Source organism: Aspergillus glaucus (genome assembly GCF_001890805.1).
Source record: "Aspergillus glaucus CBS 516.65 unplaced genomic scaffold ASPGLscaffold_3, whole genome shotgun sequence".
In the NCBI taxonomy this organism is placed as follows: Eukaryota; Fungi; Ascomycota; class Eurotiomycetes; order Eurotiales; family Aspergillaceae; genus Aspergillus; species Aspergillus glaucus.
The window spans coordinates 1,092,097-1,109,677 of record NW_019170455.1 but is presented as its reverse complement, the minus strand read 5'-3'; the positions used below and the strand labels follow the sequence as shown (position 1 = coordinate 1,109,677).

Below are 17,581 nucleotides of genomic sequence, written 5' to 3'. Positions count from 1 at the left end.
TACGTCGATCGACTGTCTCACTTTACCACTGCTTATCTGTCTTTCGGCCTCTGGCTCAAACTGGCCCTGGAGTCTACAGTATGTTTCATATTAAAACGATCAACCTAATGTGCGCTGACACCTTGTTAGGATATCGAGAATGTCTACGCCACATTCTTCCTCGGTTTTTGTCTTGTCGGAAGATGCCATTGCCTGCAGAAATCTCTGTATATATTCGCCCTTTCGGTCTTGTTGAGTCCATAACATGTCTTGTCAGTTTATTTTAACAATGATTGGCTCCTGGATCACCATTCACGCTTCCCGCTCAAGACTGAGGCTAACGAGGTGCAAGATTCCGCATACCAGGCTTCGTTGATTAACATGAGTTTGACGCTCATCGAAAGTGTACACAGCTATTTGGGAGAAGCAAATATCTGGGTCTCTTCTTTTCCTGTACTCTTAGTCTCCGAAGTTGAACCAGAAGTCGATAGGGACGGCGTTAAACAGCGAGAGAGATAATCAGGGATGTTAGTAAATTAACTAATAACAACTTAAGGACAAGGAGAGAGCTTCGGGGCAGTGAATGGAATAAAGCACCGGTGCATGGTCATCAAGACTGGTAGTATACTGACAGATTATATTCAATGATAGTTACATTACATCTAGACTCACTCTATCACATCTTCGATATAAGCGGACTCCTCTGCCGAATCTTCCACCCATACCGATAAAACACAAACGGGATCGGAATAAGGATCACCTCAATCAACGCCAACATCGTCCCTGCCCAGTTAACCCCCATCCGATGATACATCTGTGAGCCAGCCAGCGGCAACACCCCTCCGAAAACATACCGTACTACCGAGTTCCCTGCTAGAGCTGACGCGGCGTATATTGTATAGCTACTTGCGAGATAGGTCGTGGCGTAAATGAAGACGAGGCCGTTACCCAGACCGAATGGCACTCCCGCGAGAATTGGACAGACCCAGTGGACTGACGGCTGGGCTGTCCAGGAGAACCAAAATTCACCGATCGGAATCAGGATGCTTCCGATGCAGATAGGGCTCACTGCTGCTTCTGGCGGTATCTGGCCTGTGACTGGATCCGGACGGTGCATTTGTATCATTTTGCGGACCAAGGGCTCTGATATGACGGCTAAAACGACGCCAGTACCGATTCCTAGATATCCCAATCCTGCCAGACCAGGAGACCAGCCACGCTGTTCTTGGAAGACAATTGGATACCCGACGAAGCAGAGGAATAAGACCGCATAGATGACGCCGACGTATAGATTCCAAAAGAGGCATATCGGTTCGAAAACGGCCATGGATAGCGGTCGGGTCAAGTTTGTGCGAATGAGCTGCCATCCATCGGTTCGATTGTCGTATCGACACCAGTAACGTTTGTCGCCTGTTTCCTTTTGCTTCTTTGCTCGTTTTGCTCGAAGAATTGCCGGTGCGTAGGTTTCTTTACACAAAGCAAATGCTACAAAGGAAACCCCTGCGCAAATGAGGACGATCCAATTGATCCAGCGCCATCCCAGGTATTGGTAGACAAATCCGCCGATGATAGGACCTACATTTGTCAGTACTAGAGAAGTTTCACGGGGACCTATCAACATACCTAATACCGGCCCGTTCATAGCACCCAAACTCCACAAACTAAACGCCAGCGCACGATGCTTGGAACTAATCAGATCGTTCACCGTACCCGGGGCACTCGCGACAGTCGCGCTACCAAAGAACCCGCTGAATATCCGACTAGCCACCACAGCGGCATAATTGGGCGCCAGCGCGACGGGCAGAATTAATACAGCATAGAAAGCACCAGTGATGACATAGATTGGTCGACGACCGTACATTTCTGACAGTGGTGCCAGGACTAAACATCCTAGTGCTAAGCCGAGGAGGTATGTTGTCAGGCCGAGGAGGGCGATTGTACGGTCGGAGATGTCGAAGGATCCTTGGATTCCGGGGACTCCAGAGGTATATGATGTCGAGTAAAGGACTCTGTGCGTATTAGCTATGTCCTGCAGGAATAAGTTGGAGGACTAACACGCAGGTCGTCGAGAAAGAAGCCGTCGCCACGATGAACGTCCGATACCAAACCGGCCAATTCTTCGGGTTATCAGAACCATCTGGCTCAAAGGTGACTTCGACGCTGTCGTCTTGGGCAGAAATAGAGGCAGATAGCTCTACATCCTGAGATTTGACCATTTTAGGTGTTTCCTGCGCCATCGGAGAGTGCTATGTTGACGGTATCAAGTCATTTTTGTATCAAAAATCACGACATCGCTTCCGGAAAAGGAGCCGACTAGCCATTGGATCATCCTAATTCTCGAAAATAGAGGGATTGCCTAGGCTACTGGGTGTTGCAGAGATCGTCCGGAATTGAGGACGGAATTGCAACGGAATTTCCGTGATCCACATCCGAAAGTACAGACAAGTGAATGGGGCACATGAGCAACATAATAATAATGAAGAACTGACAATATAAAACATCTCTGATCAGCAAAGCCGAGATCCGAGCATCGACAAAGTACTTGCAGAAATGCAGACACGGCCGTCATTTCGACCAACTTCCTCTGCGGCCGGATGATCCCCCATTCTCGGCTTGGGGCCTTGGGGAGAGGAGGATCAAGTTGGGACGTTGGCAAGTAACATCGTGGATAGACATGAGCCTGTCTGACTGGGAAGAATCTCATCGACACAGATGCTGTGAAACGAGGGGCTGGGGAAATCCGGCTAGGGCTTCGATTGAGCTTGAAGTAGGTTGACAGGTGCTTTCGGGAATTAACTAACAGGCCGTAGTTGGAGTCTCGACATGCCCAGGACACCCGGCTTTGGAAGACATGGTTGTAAATTTACACACCGAGTACATCACGGCGATCCGAACCTGGTCACGCTGGACGATGAGGTGCGCCTAACTCTGTAAACTGACCACTATATTACGGATAGATCCACTTCAACACACAAACAGGAACCAAATCGATGGCCTGCGGCACATCGCCTACCAGAAGACAGGTCAGCTCTACGAAGGACACACAATCGACGATCTCACGATACCCGGGTCGACAACACTCGGTCTCCACGCGTGGCACGAACAAGGGACAATTTCTGGACGCGGTATTTTGATTGATTGCTGGGGATATGTAGAGCGGAATGGAAAGAGTTATGATCCCGCGCAGGGGGGTTGGGGTTACATACGAAGGGCTGATGGAGTGTCTTGCGGAGCAGGAAAGATTATCAGGACACTCGATTGAGCTGCAAAAGGGGGATATACTCTTAATTCGGTCGGGATACACTAAGAGATACCTGGAGTCGTCTGACAAAGATCAGCGAGGAATGGCACATCGGTATCCCCCTGTGGCGTGCGGAATAAACCAGGATATTCGAATACTGTGGTTTCTCTGGGATAAGCAGGTTGCTGTCTTTTACCATAAAGTGCTGCTGGCTGGATGGGGATGTTCGATTGAGGAGTTGCTTTGGTTGGAGGATTTGGCTCGTGAATGCGCGAAGCAAAAGAGGTGGTCGTTTTTTATCGTATCCGTACCATTGCATGTTCCTGGTGGTGTTGCTAGTCCGGCCAACATGACTGCTATTCTATAATATGTAGGGGCTTAAACATTTTAGCCAGGGTGATAAATGGTACATAATTCTAGGTCTAAATTCTAAATCTAAGCTAATACACAGCTTTATTATCCTTCCGGAGAGAAACGAATTGTATACAGATGATTGGAATCAGCGAGCAAGCACCAATAATCGCAACAAATACACCAGCGGCACCATCGAGGCCCAATGCGTCGAACAAGGGGATAAAATAGAATGGACCGATCTGTCATGAGTTAGCGTTGCTAGTACAGAAACCGGAGGCAGGGAACATACGAATCCAAAAATCTGTCGGCAGATGTTGACAAAAACACCGACAGTCGTGGACATCTCCTTGTAGCTATCGACGGCGAAAGAAGTCAGGATGGTGGTGAGCATCTGGTTACCGAAACTGGCAATAGCCGCTCCCACGCAAGGGGTCACATTCCATGTTCCAGATGCTTTTTGCAGTTGGAAGCCCCAGGTCAGCAGCCCGGCGATCACGGTGCCGTAGCCAATATATGAAATCCACAGACGGTCGGCCGGACAGATGTGGCCGCGTCTGCGAAGGAGGAACTTGAGCCACCAGTCGGACATCGGACCACTCAGCTGCTCGCCCAGGACACAACCGATGATGACGGCGATGTACTGCAGGCCAATCTGCTGGGGACCAAAGTCGAATTTTTGGCCAAAGGCCGTGGGCATCTCGACGACGATGGCGATGTTTCCATAGCAAAAGGTGACGGCGTGGGCGCAGGCGGCAATCAGCACGCGGGGGTGACGCGCCATGAAGAGAGGCTCGATGAACTCGATCGGCTTGAGCGGACGAGGGTTGATTCGTCGGGGTATCAGTCGCGTCAGGAAGTTGCTATTGTCCTTGGTCGGGGTGTTTCCTCCTTCCTCTGCAGCGACGTAGATGGTTTCGTCGCCAAAGACGATATAGGCGACAAACTGGGCGAAGTTGAGAATGGTGAAGATCCAAAACACCCACTGCAGGCCGATGTGCTCAACCACAAATCCCATAATGAACGGACCGGCTGGAGTGCCGACGGTGGTCATGAGCGTCCACCAGCCGAGCTTCTGTGCGCGCTCTTCTGGCTCACACAATTCCGTAACGACACCGCTGCCAATACCGATGGGAGGGGAGATGAGAATGGCAGTGAGCACACGAGTAGCCATCTGGGTTCCGTACGTGGTGCAGAACACACCACCGATATTGCAGACCATGCTACCAAACACGGACAGTAACATGATGGGATAGCGGCCGTAGATGGAGCTCAGCGGTTTCCAGAAGAAGGGACAGATTCCCAGGAGCAGAATCTGTATCGAAGTGAGGTAGCTGACTTCGGTCATGTTGACGCCGTACATCTCGGCCATGATGTCGTACGCCGGAACGATACCCGCTGCCATAAAGGTCGATATCATGGAATGGAAAGCCACCATGGCAATCTGCGTGTTCTTCTTCCATAGGGGCCAGTTGCAAGGCGCGTCGGGGGGCGCTGGTCGCTCAGCGGGACTGTTCTTGGTCACATCTTCGAGGTGTAGCGAGGACTCTGGATCTGATGCTTTGAGATCCTCAACTGTCGGTGTCGAAATCGGCCCTGTATCGTTTGACATGCTGGATTCTGGCGTGTTTCCTTTCGATCCATTGTACGACCCGTGACTGCCATCTTAAATCGCATTTCCTCCAGGGGCGACTCCCCATGGGGAGTGAAGAGGAGTTCTGGCGAGTTCGGCTAAGATGCTGGTAATCGGACGCATTATTGGCGGAGCAGCCGACGATTGGCGAGAACTGGTTTTGTCAGCGGAAACGTTCCGCGTGACTTGGGATGACAGCAGATATAGAGCGGACTTGGAGTCTGGGCATGGCACCTGGGCATTGGCCAGATCATATCCCCCGGAGGGCAGGTGAGAGGTCAGACCGGGGTAAAAGGATGGATATACAGAGTTCCCCCGGGATGTTCATTTAAGCCGTTAGTCAGCGGCACTGCGCGGGAATTTAAGCTGCTGACCGATAGGAAAATCAATAGCGAGTCAATTGGCATCCAGTACGGAGTAGAATATGGCGTCCGGTGTGCCCCTAGTAGAAGGAATTCCGAATCGGGAAACCCGGTGTTTCCCTCGGCAAATGACGTATGCCTTTCTCCACGCCCAAAGAAAGTCCGGGGTCGCATAAATTGCCTATTCTGGCCAGCTACAAGAGAGTAAGCATTCATCCGGAGAGAAACAGTAGAGATTTCTGAGGATGTAGAGTGTGACAACGGGCAGTGTGGACGACAGTTGACGTACCTGCCTCGACGTCATTCACGATGATCCTGAAGAGTGAATCGCTGCAGCGAGAGCAGCGGAATTATCCCTCGTCACTCTCAGGACTGTTGCGGGTTCAATATCATATTCCACGACTGAATGCATTAGGCCTGGCAGCTGTCATTGTAGTACGTAGTACAGAAGTGAGCGGGAGCAGCCTTATCTTATACTACTGGATTCCGGAAGGACACCCGAAGTGGGTTCCGAGACTAACCAGGAGATGGGACCATATATGGCACGATTTCGAGATTCCGAATAACTCGGCTCTGGAATCGGGTTGCTTAATTATTTGCCTGTTGTACTAGTTATTCTATACGTTTAGTGGAATGGATGGTTGGAGTGTTGCCGCCTCGGATATATATATATATTCGCATCGACGGACTACATCTCTCTTTTGTCAACGTAAATAATTATTAGGCAATGAGTCGAGTCTACTTGACTGAACATGTCTAAATGGACACTACTACACTTCTGTAGATGTGGTAAACACCAGAGCCGTAAGGTAAATACAACCGACGTGATGTAACAGAATAACAATGAGGTCCAGTCTATGGATGACGTGCACGCAACTGTTGGTCCTCTTCGAATTGCATTATTCCAAATACCACACATAGTGACGAAGGGACTTGTTCATGATGATGTCTTCCGTTTTATAGAGCATTTTCCAGTCTAAGACTATGCATGCTCTAACGGGACTTGTTCAAATAGGGTGAAATATATACATTGAGCAAAGCTAGCTAGAGTTGAGAAAGGTCATGTTAAGGGAAAGACCAGATACAATGAGGGGGCGAGAAGAAGACAAGCACGTTGTGCTTTGGGATTACTGCGTTGAAATATCGAGTTAGTCGAAGGTTTCTGTTGGTTTTCGTTAATTGACGCCAATGGAGAAAGCTTGCTACAATGGAAAGAGAAGACTACGAAGGACAAAATTGTGGAGAAATGCGAAATTAAATTGTCAACTAGATGTACTAATGTGCAGCACAGTCAACTAATGCAAAGGGAGTGAGTAAAGCGAAAGAAAGAAATTATGCAATTTAGTCGAGAGTCGACGCGAATGCTCGAATGGAAGCCATGTCGAGGAATAGAGCAACCATCTAGATGAGGTCCTGGAGCTGGACGCAAGGCAGGGCAACGTTGACGAGACCACCCTCCTGTTGGGTGTTAGCGAGGGAACAAAGAGATAGAGATAGAAGGGGAAGACACATACAGCCTCAGCGTTGGTAGCATCGCAGCAGGCAATGTTCTGGTTGCAATCGGAGTTGCCAAGGAGGTCGCTGAGACCAATGAGTACTGAGAGGTCGTTAGCTCAAAGTCCACAAGCGCTGCAAGAAGATAAACTTACCAGAGACATCGAGCTTGCTGCACTGGTCGAAGAGACCAAGACCCTGGCTGCCCTTGTCACCGAGGAGACCGCTGAGGACACCGTTGAGGATACCCTCGTTCTTCTCGAAGCTGTCGCCAGAGGAGATCTGCTTGTTGCAGCAGGAAACCTGAGCTTTACCGCAGGTGTTCTGGGCCTGCTCGAGGGACAACTGCTTGGGGTCCTTGTGGGCACCGTTGGCGCTGGGAAGGGCCATGGCGGTGGCGGCGAAGGTAGCGGCAATAGCGAAGAACTTCATTTTGATGGTTTGGATTGGAAGTCTGAAAGACTGGAATTGATAGAATAGATTGAATTGGAAGAGTGAAGAGAGATGCTTCGAGAGTGATGGATTGATGAGTGATGAAGAACAGATTGAGGCCGGACGTTCGAGGGTCTTTATACCTTTTCGCTCGACCCTAGACCGCAGTCCAAAGGCAGTCTTTGAAGGCTGAAGGACTCACCTCGAACAGCAGAATGCCCTGCCCTTCCGGAATGAAGGGCACTGAGTCGCAGTCACATCCCTCGTTCAGCTGTAGAGAGGAATGCGTTCAGCTGTAGGGAGGTGCGTACAACTGATGCATTCCAACGAACCAATATCACACTGCAAGGGAAACCAATCAGTGTTCAGCAGCATGTCTGTTATCCCTGCATTCCAAGGCACAAGGAAAAAATCATTTGGGCACGAACATGCAGGAACATTGATTTTTGCCCGTCCGGGAAGGTTGCATCGCCGAATTGCTGAGGAAAGAAAAGTACATGGCAGGTGGTTGATGACTTGGGTGACATCGACCGGCATGACAGAGATTGCTTTTTTCTCGATTCAATAGCGCTGATTCCATGGTAGTAGCGTGGTAATCTTTCGAATCCTGCTCAGTTCGGAGTTTCGGAAGCCGTTCTTTGTCTACGGTGTATAGCGCCTCCGTGTACATGCACGGCGTATGCACGGAGTAGGAGCATGCACCAAGGGACAGAAATTACATACATGAGAAGAACAAAAAAAGAATGCAAACTCATCAATTACCAACTGAAGGACTCCTCCGCGTATTCGACTTGATACCCTTGCTGCAGCCTTGCATGCACACCGGTCCGTGTCTCATCCGCCATCCCCCGCGGTCCGCATACTACCACCGCTGCCGAGCAGTCGCTCAATCGCGCCTCGTGGACATGTTGAGTAACCAGTAATGCTAAATTCGGCCGCCCGGCGTTCAACTCTATCCCCAGACCGAAGAGATCGTGTCCGGGAAGGTCAACGTTGCTTGCATTTGTTACGTAAAACGACAGTCGTATATCATCGCGTGCCAAGGCCGGTCGCAGTTCGCGAGTGGCGATGTCTGCGATGAATGACGTCTGTCGGCTTGTCCAGACCAGGTGTATCCCCTGTGTTCGAGTATTGGTAGATTCGGAACGACGGAAATGCTCCTGGATGTACGGTACGGCTGCGGCGATGCCCGTACCACCGACCACGAACAAAATGGATTCATAATTCCAGATTGGGAACGTATGCCCGTAAGGGCCCTCCAGTAGAATCGTTGCATTCGTCCTGCGATCGGCAGAACGAAGACATTCCTCGCGCAGTTGGCGCGTCCAGCCATCGTAGGGCCGGATCCAGAATGTTAGTTGCAGGTAGTGTGAAGTCGCTGCAGGGCCAGATGCTGTCTCGTCACGTTCCGAACCAGAGGAGGAATCTGACAAGAGAGGAACCTGGGCCACGTCGACGGATGTTACCTTGCTTGTCGTCGATTCTGGCCCAGACACCGACCCATACGACCAAGCGCCCAGGGTGAATGGGTGGCTCTCCCAGCCAGTAAGACGAGATGGCTGGTAGAGGAAATAGTACTGGCCTGCAGCCGGTCTCAGAAAGGACCCTGGCTTCAATTGTAGCCTCACCACATTGCTCGTTTCGTCGTATATGGCCCAGCTGCACGTGCTTTGGACGCGATCCTCGAGATTCATTTTAACATGCAGGTTGCAATATACCAAACGTACCAGACGAAGGAAGCGATCAGCAGACCAAATGGCCACAGCTGGCCATAACCATTGCCAATATTCCAGATCCTCGAAAATAATAGTGTGACTACGGAGTGAGTTGTCAGCGCTTGTAGACGGAAAGGACGGAAGAGACGCACTAGAAGCAGCCAACCAAGGCAATAATCGAAAAGGCAATATGAATAATGAGAAATAGTTCGTATGCTCGATGACGGACCCATGCCAGCGACATGGGCAAGAGGAGCAGCATCACTGTCATAGTCTGCTGGTCAGCTTTGGACGACAGATGAGGACGGTACTTACCAGAGTGCCCCAGAGTAGATACGGTCGCTTCATCTTTTTCCAAAATGCGCCGCCTACGTTGTCAGTATTTCTGCTGTACAGGGTAATATGTCTACGAGGCATACCGTCTATGAACATGACGCCGTATAGCAGGGTATGGACGACGGCCTGCACCGTGGCGACGACGGCAACATGGCGATGGAATATATTGAACGTCGTGAAGCTCCACCCGGTAGCCCAAAGGAAGATGTTATTTCGTCCTGCAAATATCCAGAGTAGTGGCAAGTTGGCAAACGACAGGATTCCGGTGCGGTCGGCTACATATCGCAGGTATTGTTTATATATCGGGGGCCAACTATATATATCAACAGCTGTCATATATAGGGCATTAGAAACTTACTAGAGATTCCCCTCAAACGTCGGATAACTGACGGACGATAGAACAATGTTCAGTATCCAGAACAGACCGAGGACGATACCGTCGATGGGTGTAGGCGTAAACCAGAGAAACCGTCGGGGAATCGGAACGACCAGATGAGTTTGGAAGACATGATAAGCAGCACGAAAGAACGTCCATGGCTGTCCTGGCAGTCGTCTATTCTCCCAGAAGTGCTGAAACACCCGATATATAATGCCAATCACCAGGACACCCGCCCAATATATATAGCACGCCAGTCCATACGCCCGATGCCTCCCACTTACGAATTGCATGTCCTCAATGGTGTGATACGTCCGTTTAAAGTATTCATGTGAAACCATCACCGGCGCATAGAGGGACTCATGCTTCGGAATCACGCCATATTCCACCACATTCATCTGCGCAATCGCATCATCCGTCAAATTCTCAGCCAGCGCATCGCGGGGGAGGAGGTCGGTTCGGCCGAACTGGCGGCAGTATGCTGCAAACAGGGCGAATCCGGCGGTTTGTTCGTCGGGGTCACAATATATACCGGATGCGGCGTAGATGGAGGTGACTTTGAATGGATTCTGACATCGCGAGTCCCAGAAACCGGCGGGACCGGTGAAGGTGAGATAATTGTAGGCCGTGAAGACAGCAGTGACGCAGCGCTGATCGAGGGGAATATATTCACAGAGGACTGTAGGTACAAGAAAGAGCCACAGCATCCACATGGCGACAGATAACGACCATGAGGAGCAGTGGAGTTGAGGAGACGGAGAGATGGTGATAATCTTATCTGATCGGCACAATGTGCATAATTATTCATGAGTGCATAATCCATAGATCTGTGCATAATCAACGGATCTGTGCATAGACTGGGATTATGCACGTGGATAAGATGCACAAGTCCGTTATGCGTTCCTCACTTGCATCAACGGTTGAGATGCGTTTCCTAGCCCCGTCTCTACACTCCTCCATACGCAGATTCTCTCAGGCATCGCCGCGACATGACACTGGTCCAAGAATCGAAGAACAAACGCTTCCATTCTATCACCAAAAGCATTACTATCCGATGAGAATCGGCACCATATTCAAGAATCGCTACCGCGTCATTGCGAAGCTCGGCTACTGGGCATACTCTACCGTTTGGCTTGGGTGGGATGTCAGATCAAAGCAATATGCATCCTTGAAGATCTGTATGGCGGACGATACCGAGGGGTCCCCTGTTCTCAATGAAGTCGCTATGCTGCAACGGCTGGGCGAGTTTTGCCCAGGAGGCTGACCACCCGGGGTTGGATTTCATGCGACGTGAGCAAGACATCTTCGAGATCAATGGTATTTCAGACCCCCATTACTGTGTGGTCATGAAGCCTCAGGGACCAAGCCTTCGCACTTTGCAGGAATCTTTTCCCAATGCCATACTGCCAAAGCTACTCGTCAGGTCTTTTATACACCGGTTACGATTCTCCGTGAATTGGCTTCACGCGACATGTGGAGTCATACATACCGATATCTCACCCCAAAATGCGTTGGTGGTGATTGAAGATGACATCAGCCTGAAAGATGTCGAGAAGTGAGAATCGCAAGATCCCAGCATACCAGTCCCAAGCCATGGAGCCCCTGTCTATCAATCTCGGGGTACCATATGTTGGAGCTTTCAGGGATCCCCATTCTCACAGACTTTGGGCAAATGCGACCCTTGGAGCCCGGCAACCGGGATTGGTGGATGCCTGGTCTATATCGTGCGTCAGAAGTGCTCCTAAACCTCCCTTGGGGCTTTCCGGTTGATATCTGGTCGATTGGAGTCATGGTAAACTGCTGTTCCTTCCTACAATTTAACGTTGCTAATAGTTATCAGACACTCGAGCTGTTGGAAGACAAGAACCTTTTCGGTCCTATAGATCAAACCAACAACCAATATGTTCTTCTACTGGCCATGGCCCAGTACATCGGCTATCTCGGTCTCCCGCCACTAGAGATGATCAAGCAAAGCCCGCTTTCGATGTATTTCGATGGCCAAGGAAACAGGGTATCCAACTCTCCAATCCCGCAAACCTCCTTTGAAGATTTCGTAATCCCCATTCCTCCAGGAGAGGAAAAAGACATGTTTCCGAGGTTAGAGCTACGGCGAATGAAATAATCCAGGACGAGCGGCTTATGCGGCCTGTTGAGATGCTCTAGGTCGTCACAGAGGAAAGGTGGATAAATGTGCATAACCATTCATAAAACATAACTAGTGTGATGGTGGATGAGAGTCGCATAAAATTCATAAACAAGTATAATTCATAGCATAATCATAACTCTATGTGCTGTATACCAACTTTTCTACTCTAAAGCTTCGCCGGAACAATACGCTCCCCCTTCTCGTCAAACTCAATCTTCTTGCCCGTAATCAAGCTCTCTTGCAACGCACATCCAATCCGCACAGCAGCCACGGCTCCCTCCAAGCGCATCGGCGGCGGCGTGTCGTCCAAGCAGCTCGCGGTGAACTCGTTGGCTTCGGTGATGAATGCCTCGCGGAAGCGGCCGTAGTAGTGAGGGGGAATCTCGCGACGGATACCGCTGGGCTCGTAGATATTGACGAGGTTCGAGGCGGGCTGGGTGTTAATGGCGAGTTTACCAGCTGTGCCGGTGACTTCGGTGGCTGTTCTTCGGTTAGCATTTGTATACAACCAAGCATGGGGAGAGACGAACAGTCTTCTTGACCAGCAGCCATCATCCGACTGCAGAACAACTGAGCAATGCGTCCGTCATAGAACTCGACGATTCCCAGCGCGTTATCCCGGTCATTGTACTTGCGCAGCTCCGGCGACACAGCCGTGATACCAACCGCAGTAACAGACTTGATAACCGAGTCCTCACCAAAGAACCACAACGCCAGATCAATATCGTGAATCGAGCAGTCGACGAAGATTCCACCCGAGAACTGCGCGTATTCGACAAAGAAACCGCTGGGATCGAGCTTGTCGCAGGTCTGCGAACGGAAGACACTCGGGCGACCGATAAGACCGGACTTCATCTTATCGAATGCATCGCGGTAGGAGGAATCGAAGCGGCGACTGAAACCGCAGACGACCTTCTGCGAGGGATTGGTTTTTTGGGAGGTGCGGTAAGCGTCGACTACTGCTTGGCTCTGTTTCAATCAGCCTCCTTTCTTCAACTGGATGATATCAAAGTATAGGGACATACCTCCTCAACTCTGGTACTCAATGGCTTCTCGCAAAGAACGTGCAAGCCCTTGTTAATAGCTTTGATCGCCTGCTCAGCATGCACACTGGTGGCCGAAGCGACAACGACTGCCTGCAGCGATGGCTCAGATCGCAGCATCTCATCGTAGTCGAGGTACGTCCGGGCTCCCTCAAGGTTCGCCTTGGCCCAATCGAGCTCCTCCTGTTTGGGAGACGAGACCGCAACGACCTGGGCGCGAGGGGTGAGATTGTTGAAATGCAGGGCGTGACGGGCGCCCATACGGCCGAGCCCTGCGATTGCGACTTGAAGCTTGGACATGGTAATTGATTCTTGTGCAGTTGTTCGAATTGATAGAATCGATAGGATTGAGAATGAGAATTGACGAGAACAATTGAGCAGAGCTGTTCTTATAGCTTCATCTTGTCCTCCAGCTTATGGTTACTCCGCATAAATAAAGATATAGATCCCCGCATAGTAAAGGCAATGTTCGGCGGGCATTACCATATTGACGGGAAAGGCAAGACTCGGCGGCGCCGAGAGTAACAAAAGGACTAAAGGACGGACAATCAGACTCTGAGTGAGGGGTGCATACAGAAACACGGATTATCCCAAATAGGGGTGAGATTCGGGGGTGATTTCGCCCGTTGGAACCATATTATGCTAAACTTGAACATTTACTCCGTACAGCGCTGAGATGCTATCTTAAACATGCAAAATAGTAACTAGTAGAGTACAGTAGTCATCGCCATGCAACCATTAATCGGTCCTCCACACGCTGAGTCGGAAATGCATGCTCCAACCGCATTACCTCCAACACTCCCAAAAGTGCCCCCTGCTCTTTTGGCAGCTCGAAATACTCTCCACAAGTCGTGATTCCCATCAAAGCCTCGATGAATGTCGGCGCAGACTGTCTGTTGCTCAGCGCCATTCCACACAGTCGCAGGACAATAGCTCGCACACTGTCTATGGTCGCGCGGTGCTGAGCAGCAGATCCTGGCCCAAGTTGCGGTCGCGTTGGATCAAAAACGAGCAGCAGCAATCGAGACAGCTCGCTGTGAGTCGTACCGGTGACATGACAAGGATCCAGATGCCAGATCTCCGGGAAGACCTGTCCGCGATCCGGATCCGGAGGATGGACGTAGAGAGGATCAAACGAGGCCGGGAGACAAGCATGCAGTTGGTCCTGGTAAGCGACTAGTTCGTGCCACCGATGGGGCGATGCCGACTGGGATGCAGGTGCAACATCCTGACTGCCGTAGCAGTACTCGAGCACATCGGCACAGAAGATAATTAGCCGGTCAGCCCAGACGGCGTCCGTTGCGGGAGATAGTATCCGAAACGCATCGCAATAAGACAGGGGAAACGAGAGGGAGCGTTGCTTCATAAAGGATGTAAAAACCTCCTGTCGCAGAGCCACCCAAAATGCCGCTTGTCGCAGGCCATTGGGAGGGTCTGACGAACAACTACTACTGGGACTACAACTATGAGGAAGCGCAGCATCATGAGGCACCTGAGCCGAGATAAACACATTCAGCATGCGCAAAAACACCTCTTGATCCTCCGGGTTCTCCCGCAACGGAGCGTCCATTTCCTCATCGGTCCGTAAGATGATCGCGGCCGCCAACAGGTTATCATTATGAATCTGGTCCGGATCCATGCTAAGAGCCAACAAGTCCGTAATGCAGGCCGTATGATACGCCAAGGCGACGGCCTCTGTGAGGTCGGGCAATGCATGGCCCTGCCATTCCACCACACCGGCCGTATTGCGATGACGCTGCAGCCGAATCAAATGGCGGGCAGCCGTGGTGAGAATGGCATGACGGAGCGGCGCACAGGCTCGCGCGCGATGAGGCACCAGTTGGGTAAAATGGCGCTCCGGATCACATAGATCAAACCGGGCCGCCACCTCCTCGGTGAAGTACCGCAACAGGATGGCCGTCAGACGGCCGTGGTCAACACGTGGACTGGGATCGGGCTCTGCATGAGTCGGATTTCTTTGTTCGCGTGAGAAAGAAGGACACGGGTGTTGAGGGTCAATTTCCGGGGCAATCGGCGACCCGTCATTATCCGCAGGACTATCAATGATGTCGTTGTCATTATGCTCGTCCTGATTGATCCAGATATTGGCCATGACGTCGTGAGTTTCATCGACCCAACGCCATCGGGCAGCAGATCCTCTCCTCCCGAGAGAACCAGATACCGGCGGCAACCAAACTTGGTCTGGTGAGAACCGGAGATTCGACGATGACCGGAAATATACGGGACGAGGCCGATTACAATCCAGAGATAGGGACTGGCAGCGCTGACATTTTTCCGGAGGGCCGTGGCATTTGAGATGCCGCGCTGTAGTATCGTCAGTGTAGAACCCAAAAGAAAGGGGAAGATGGACGTATCTGCAGTGCGTGCAAGGCAAGGGCCGCGGCATGACGGCGAGAATTGCTTATTCGGGATACAGAATACGAGAGAATGAAGCTATTCAATCAGCGTCGGTTGATTGAACCATGCGACAATTATACCCCAGATAATCCCCGCATTTATTTCCCCGCGTTTACAGCCAATCAGATAAGATTCGGCTTTTGACATCTATGTATAAATATACAGTAGAGAGGCATAGGATAAGGTGTAGAGCAGTATATACCAGAACAGCAAGGAGAATTCAAAGAAAATGGACGACATCAAAGACAAAAACGCCTCTGCCGACCATATCGAATCCATTGAGGCCGGTGATACCAAGAAAGGCACCCCCGATCTCGACGAGCTCAATGACATTCCCGTTGGCTGGTTTGTCTGGGTCGTGGCCATCACGGCTTCGATTGCTGGCCTGTTGTTTGGCTATGATACGGGTGTGATTTCGGCTGTGTTGGTCTATATCGGGACGGACTTGGACGGCAAGACATTGAACGAGAGTGAGAAAGAGATGATTACTTCGTTATGCTCTGCCGGAGCATTCTTTGGTGCTATTTGTGCCGGTCTTGCAGCAGACAAGGTATGTTTGTTCCTGTGGCATTACAGTGAGTACGATGCTGACCTTTCAGTCCGGCCGGAAACTTGCCATCTATATCGGATCCGCTCTGTTCACCGTTGGCGCTGTCCTTCAAGCCGCTTCCTATTCCATCGCGCAGATGACTGTCGGCCGTTTCGTCGTTGGACTCGGAGTCGGGTCTGCTGCTATGGTGGTTCCTCTGTACGTGGCTGAATTGGCACCGGCCAAAGCCAGAGGTCAGCTTATCGGTCTGAACAACATCTCCATCACGCTGGGCCAAGTCATCGCCTATGCCCTGGGTGCAGCATTTGCGTCCGTGCCGGCTGGTTGGCGATACATGGTCGGGCTGGGTGGCGTGCCCTCAATTCTGTTGCTTGTCGTCCTGCCGTTGCTTCCGGAATCGCCTCGTCATTTGGTCTATCGCGGGAATCACGAAGAAGCGCGCAAGGTTTTGCACAAAATCTACGGCAAGGCGACAGAAGAACAAATCGACCTGGTGCACGCATCAATTGCGGACGCCTGCGACGAAGCTCGCCGGAACAACGAGAACGAGAGTCGTTGGAGCAAGATTAAGCAGCTGCATGGGGACCCGGCTAATTTGCGGGCCCTATTCAGCGCCTGTGGCCTTATGGTTATTTCGCAGATCTCCGGGTTCAACACTCTGATGTACTACTCGTCCACTCTGTTTGACATGGTCGGCTTCAGCGACCCAGCCGCTGTCGGATTGGTTGTCGCCGGTCCGAACTTGGTCATGACAGGTGTTAACATGGTCCTTGTTGACCGGATGGGTCGACGCAGGTTGCTGCTCTGCACCGCTTGGGGCATGTGCGCGAGTTTGATCGCGGTCGCAGTGTCATTCCACTTCATCCCGGTGAACCTGCAGACGCTTGAAGTACCGGACTACGCGCACATGTCGCCCCCGACCATCGCGGTCCTCGTCTTTGTGCTGCTGTTCGTCATCTCGTACGGTTTGTCAGTCGGCAACACGGCCTGGATGAGCGCTGATTTCTTCCCGCTGGAAGTGCGATCGATGGGAACGATGTGGATGACCTGCTCCAACTGGGTATCCAACGTGATCGTGTCCAGCTCGTTCCTATCCATGATGAAGACCATGACCCCGGCCGGTACGTTCGGTTTCTACGCGGGGATCTGCGGTATCGGCTGGTTCTGGATTCTGTTTTTCTATCCGGAAGTGTCCGGGTTGCCACTGGAGGAGATTCGCGTGGTGTTTGAGCGTGGCTATGGCCGGAGTATGCGTACTAGACGTTGAGCTAGCGATAGACGGTGTAGGTAGATGATTATCCATGTACAGTATAGCTATGAATCTACGTCGTCTTCACATTTAACATAAGGTTACTCGATTATATTACCCGATTGGGAAATCCCGTAGTTTTACCGAGCTGTGCAAGTCTCTCCGGACGTGAAGTCGTAACAGCTACCCCGGAAAGGCATTCTAAAAGAAGCCAAAGAAGACGTAACTCAATCTGCAATATAGTATATTGCACTCC

General features: G+C 51.1%; 9 protein-coding genes across 9 annotated transcripts; 3 read left to right on the top strand and 6 right to left on the bottom strand.

The window, feature by feature from the left end:
* Positions 1-655: 655 nt before the first annotated feature.
* On the bottom strand, positions 656-2,207 carry ASPGLDRAFT_164617 (MFS transporter; the record flags this gene model as incomplete). The annotated part of the gene is made up of 3 exons (XM_022542580.1): positions 2,035-2,207; positions 1,603-1,988; positions 656-1,554 (listed from the first exon to the last, which is right to left on the bottom strand). Exons 1-3 carry the CDS (start codon positions 2,193-2,195, stop codon positions 656-658), a joined length of 1,446 nt encoding a protein of 481 aa, XP_022404628.1. The 5' UTR covers positions 2,196-2,207.
* Positions 2,208-2,956: 749 nt separating this feature from the next.
* Positions 2,957-3,611, top strand: ASPGLDRAFT_43019 (uncharacterized protein). Its single transcript, XM_022545725.1, has one exon. It carries the CDS (start codon positions 3,141-3,143, stop codon positions 3,585-3,587), a length of 447 nt encoding a protein of 148 aa, XP_022404627.1. The 5' UTR covers positions 2,957-3,140; the 3' UTR covers positions 3,588-3,611.
* A 49-nt stretch (positions 3,612-3,660) lies between these two features.
* Positions 3,661-5,183, bottom strand: ASPGLDRAFT_22735 (uncharacterized protein; the record flags this gene model as incomplete). The annotated part of the gene is made up of 2 exons (XM_022543215.1): positions 3,661-3,813; positions 3,864-5,183. The coding sequence occupies 2 exons, from the start codon at positions 5,181-5,183 to the stop codon at positions 3,661-3,663; spliced, it is 1,473 nt and encodes a 490-aa protein (XP_022404626.1).
* Positions 5,184-6,965: 1,782 nt separating this feature from the next.
* Positions 6,966-7,501, bottom strand: ASPGLDRAFT_43017 (hydrophobin family protein; the record flags this gene model as incomplete). Its single annotated transcript, XM_022545724.1, has 3 exons — positions 7,216-7,501; positions 7,081-7,163; positions 6,966-7,024 (listed from the first exon to the last, which is right to left on the bottom strand). The coding sequence occupies exons 1-3, from the start codon at positions 7,490-7,492 to the stop codon at positions 6,968-6,970; spliced, it is 417 nt and encodes a 138-aa protein (XP_022404625.1). The 5' UTR covers positions 7,493-7,501.
* A 749-nt stretch (positions 7,502-8,250) lies between these two features.
* Positions 8,251-10,632, bottom strand: ASPGLDRAFT_119055 (ferric reductase family protein; the record flags this gene model as incomplete). The annotated part of the gene is made up of 5 exons (XM_022540014.1): positions 8,251-9,307; positions 9,360-9,481; positions 9,523-9,575; positions 9,627-9,856; positions 9,902-10,632. The coding sequence occupies 5 exons, from the start codon at positions 10,630-10,632 to the stop codon at positions 8,251-8,253; spliced, it is 2,193 nt and encodes a 730-aa protein (XP_022404624.1).
* An 809-nt stretch (positions 10,633-11,441) lies between these two features.
* Positions 11,442-12,095, top strand: ASPGLDRAFT_55214 (uncharacterized protein). The gene is made up of 2 exons (XM_022548124.1): positions 11,442-11,711; positions 11,760-12,095. The coding sequence occupies exons 1-2, from the start codon at positions 11,547-11,549 to the stop codon at positions 12,039-12,041; spliced, it is 447 nt and encodes a 148-aa protein (XP_022404623.1). The 5' UTR covers positions 11,442-11,546; the 3' UTR covers positions 12,042-12,095.
* A 71-nt stretch (positions 12,096-12,166) lies between these two features.
* On the bottom strand, positions 12,167-13,580 carry ASPGLDRAFT_43013 (uncharacterized protein). Its single transcript, XM_022545723.1, has 3 exons — positions 13,091-13,580; positions 12,596-13,034; positions 12,167-12,545 (listed from the first exon to the last, which is right to left on the bottom strand). The coding sequence occupies exons 1-3, from the start codon at positions 13,406-13,408 to the stop codon at positions 12,232-12,234; spliced, it is 1,071 nt and encodes a 356-aa protein (XP_022404622.1). The 5' UTR covers positions 13,409-13,580; the 3' UTR covers positions 12,167-12,231.
* A 129-nt stretch (positions 13,581-13,709) lies between these two features.
* Positions 13,710-15,539, bottom strand: ASPGLDRAFT_43012 (uncharacterized protein). The gene has a single exon (XM_022545722.1). It carries the CDS (start codon positions 15,513-15,515, stop codon positions 13,830-13,832), a length of 1,686 nt encoding a protein of 561 aa, XP_022404621.1. The 5' UTR covers positions 15,516-15,539; the 3' UTR covers positions 13,710-13,829.
* A 216-nt stretch (positions 15,540-15,755) lies between these two features.
* ASPGLDRAFT_118940 (uncharacterized protein) lies at positions 15,756-17,343 on the top strand (the record flags this gene model as incomplete). The annotated part of the gene is made up of 2 exons (XM_022540004.1): positions 15,756-16,076; positions 16,126-17,343. The coding sequence occupies 2 exons, from the start codon at positions 15,756-15,758 to the stop codon at positions 17,341-17,343; spliced, it is 1,539 nt and encodes a 512-aa protein (XP_022404620.1).
* Between the last annotated feature and the right edge of the window lie 238 nt (positions 17,344-17,581).

Coding starts and splice junctions, on each gene's coding strand:
- ASPGLDRAFT_43019 (XM_022545725.1), top strand. CDS start 3,141: ATGGAAAGAGTTATGATCCCGCGCAGGGGGGTTGGGGTTACATACGAA.
- ASPGLDRAFT_55214 (XM_022548124.1), top strand. CDS start 11,547: ATGTTGGAGCTTTCAGGGATCCCCATTCTCACAGACTTTGGGCAAATG. Junction 11,712..11,759: donor TCTGGTCGATTGGAGTCATG/GTAAACTGCTGT, acceptor AATAGTTATCAG/ACACTCGAGCTGTTGGAAGA.
- ASPGLDRAFT_43013 (XM_022545723.1), bottom strand. CDS start 13,408: ATGTCCAAGCTTCAAGTCGCAATCGCAGGGCTCGGCCGTATGGGCGCC. Junction 13,035..13,090: donor TGAGTACCAGAGTTGAGGAG/GTATGTCCCTAT, acceptor TGATTGAAACAG/AGCCAAGCAGTAGTCGACGC. Junction 12,546..12,595: donor GGCTGCTGGTCAAGAAGACT/GTTCGTCTCTCC, acceptor ACCGAAGAACAG/CCACCGAAGTCACCGGCACA.
- ASPGLDRAFT_43012 (XM_022545722.1), bottom strand. CDS start 15,515: ATGCCGCGGCCCTTGCCTTGCACGCACTGCAGATACGTCCATCTTCCC.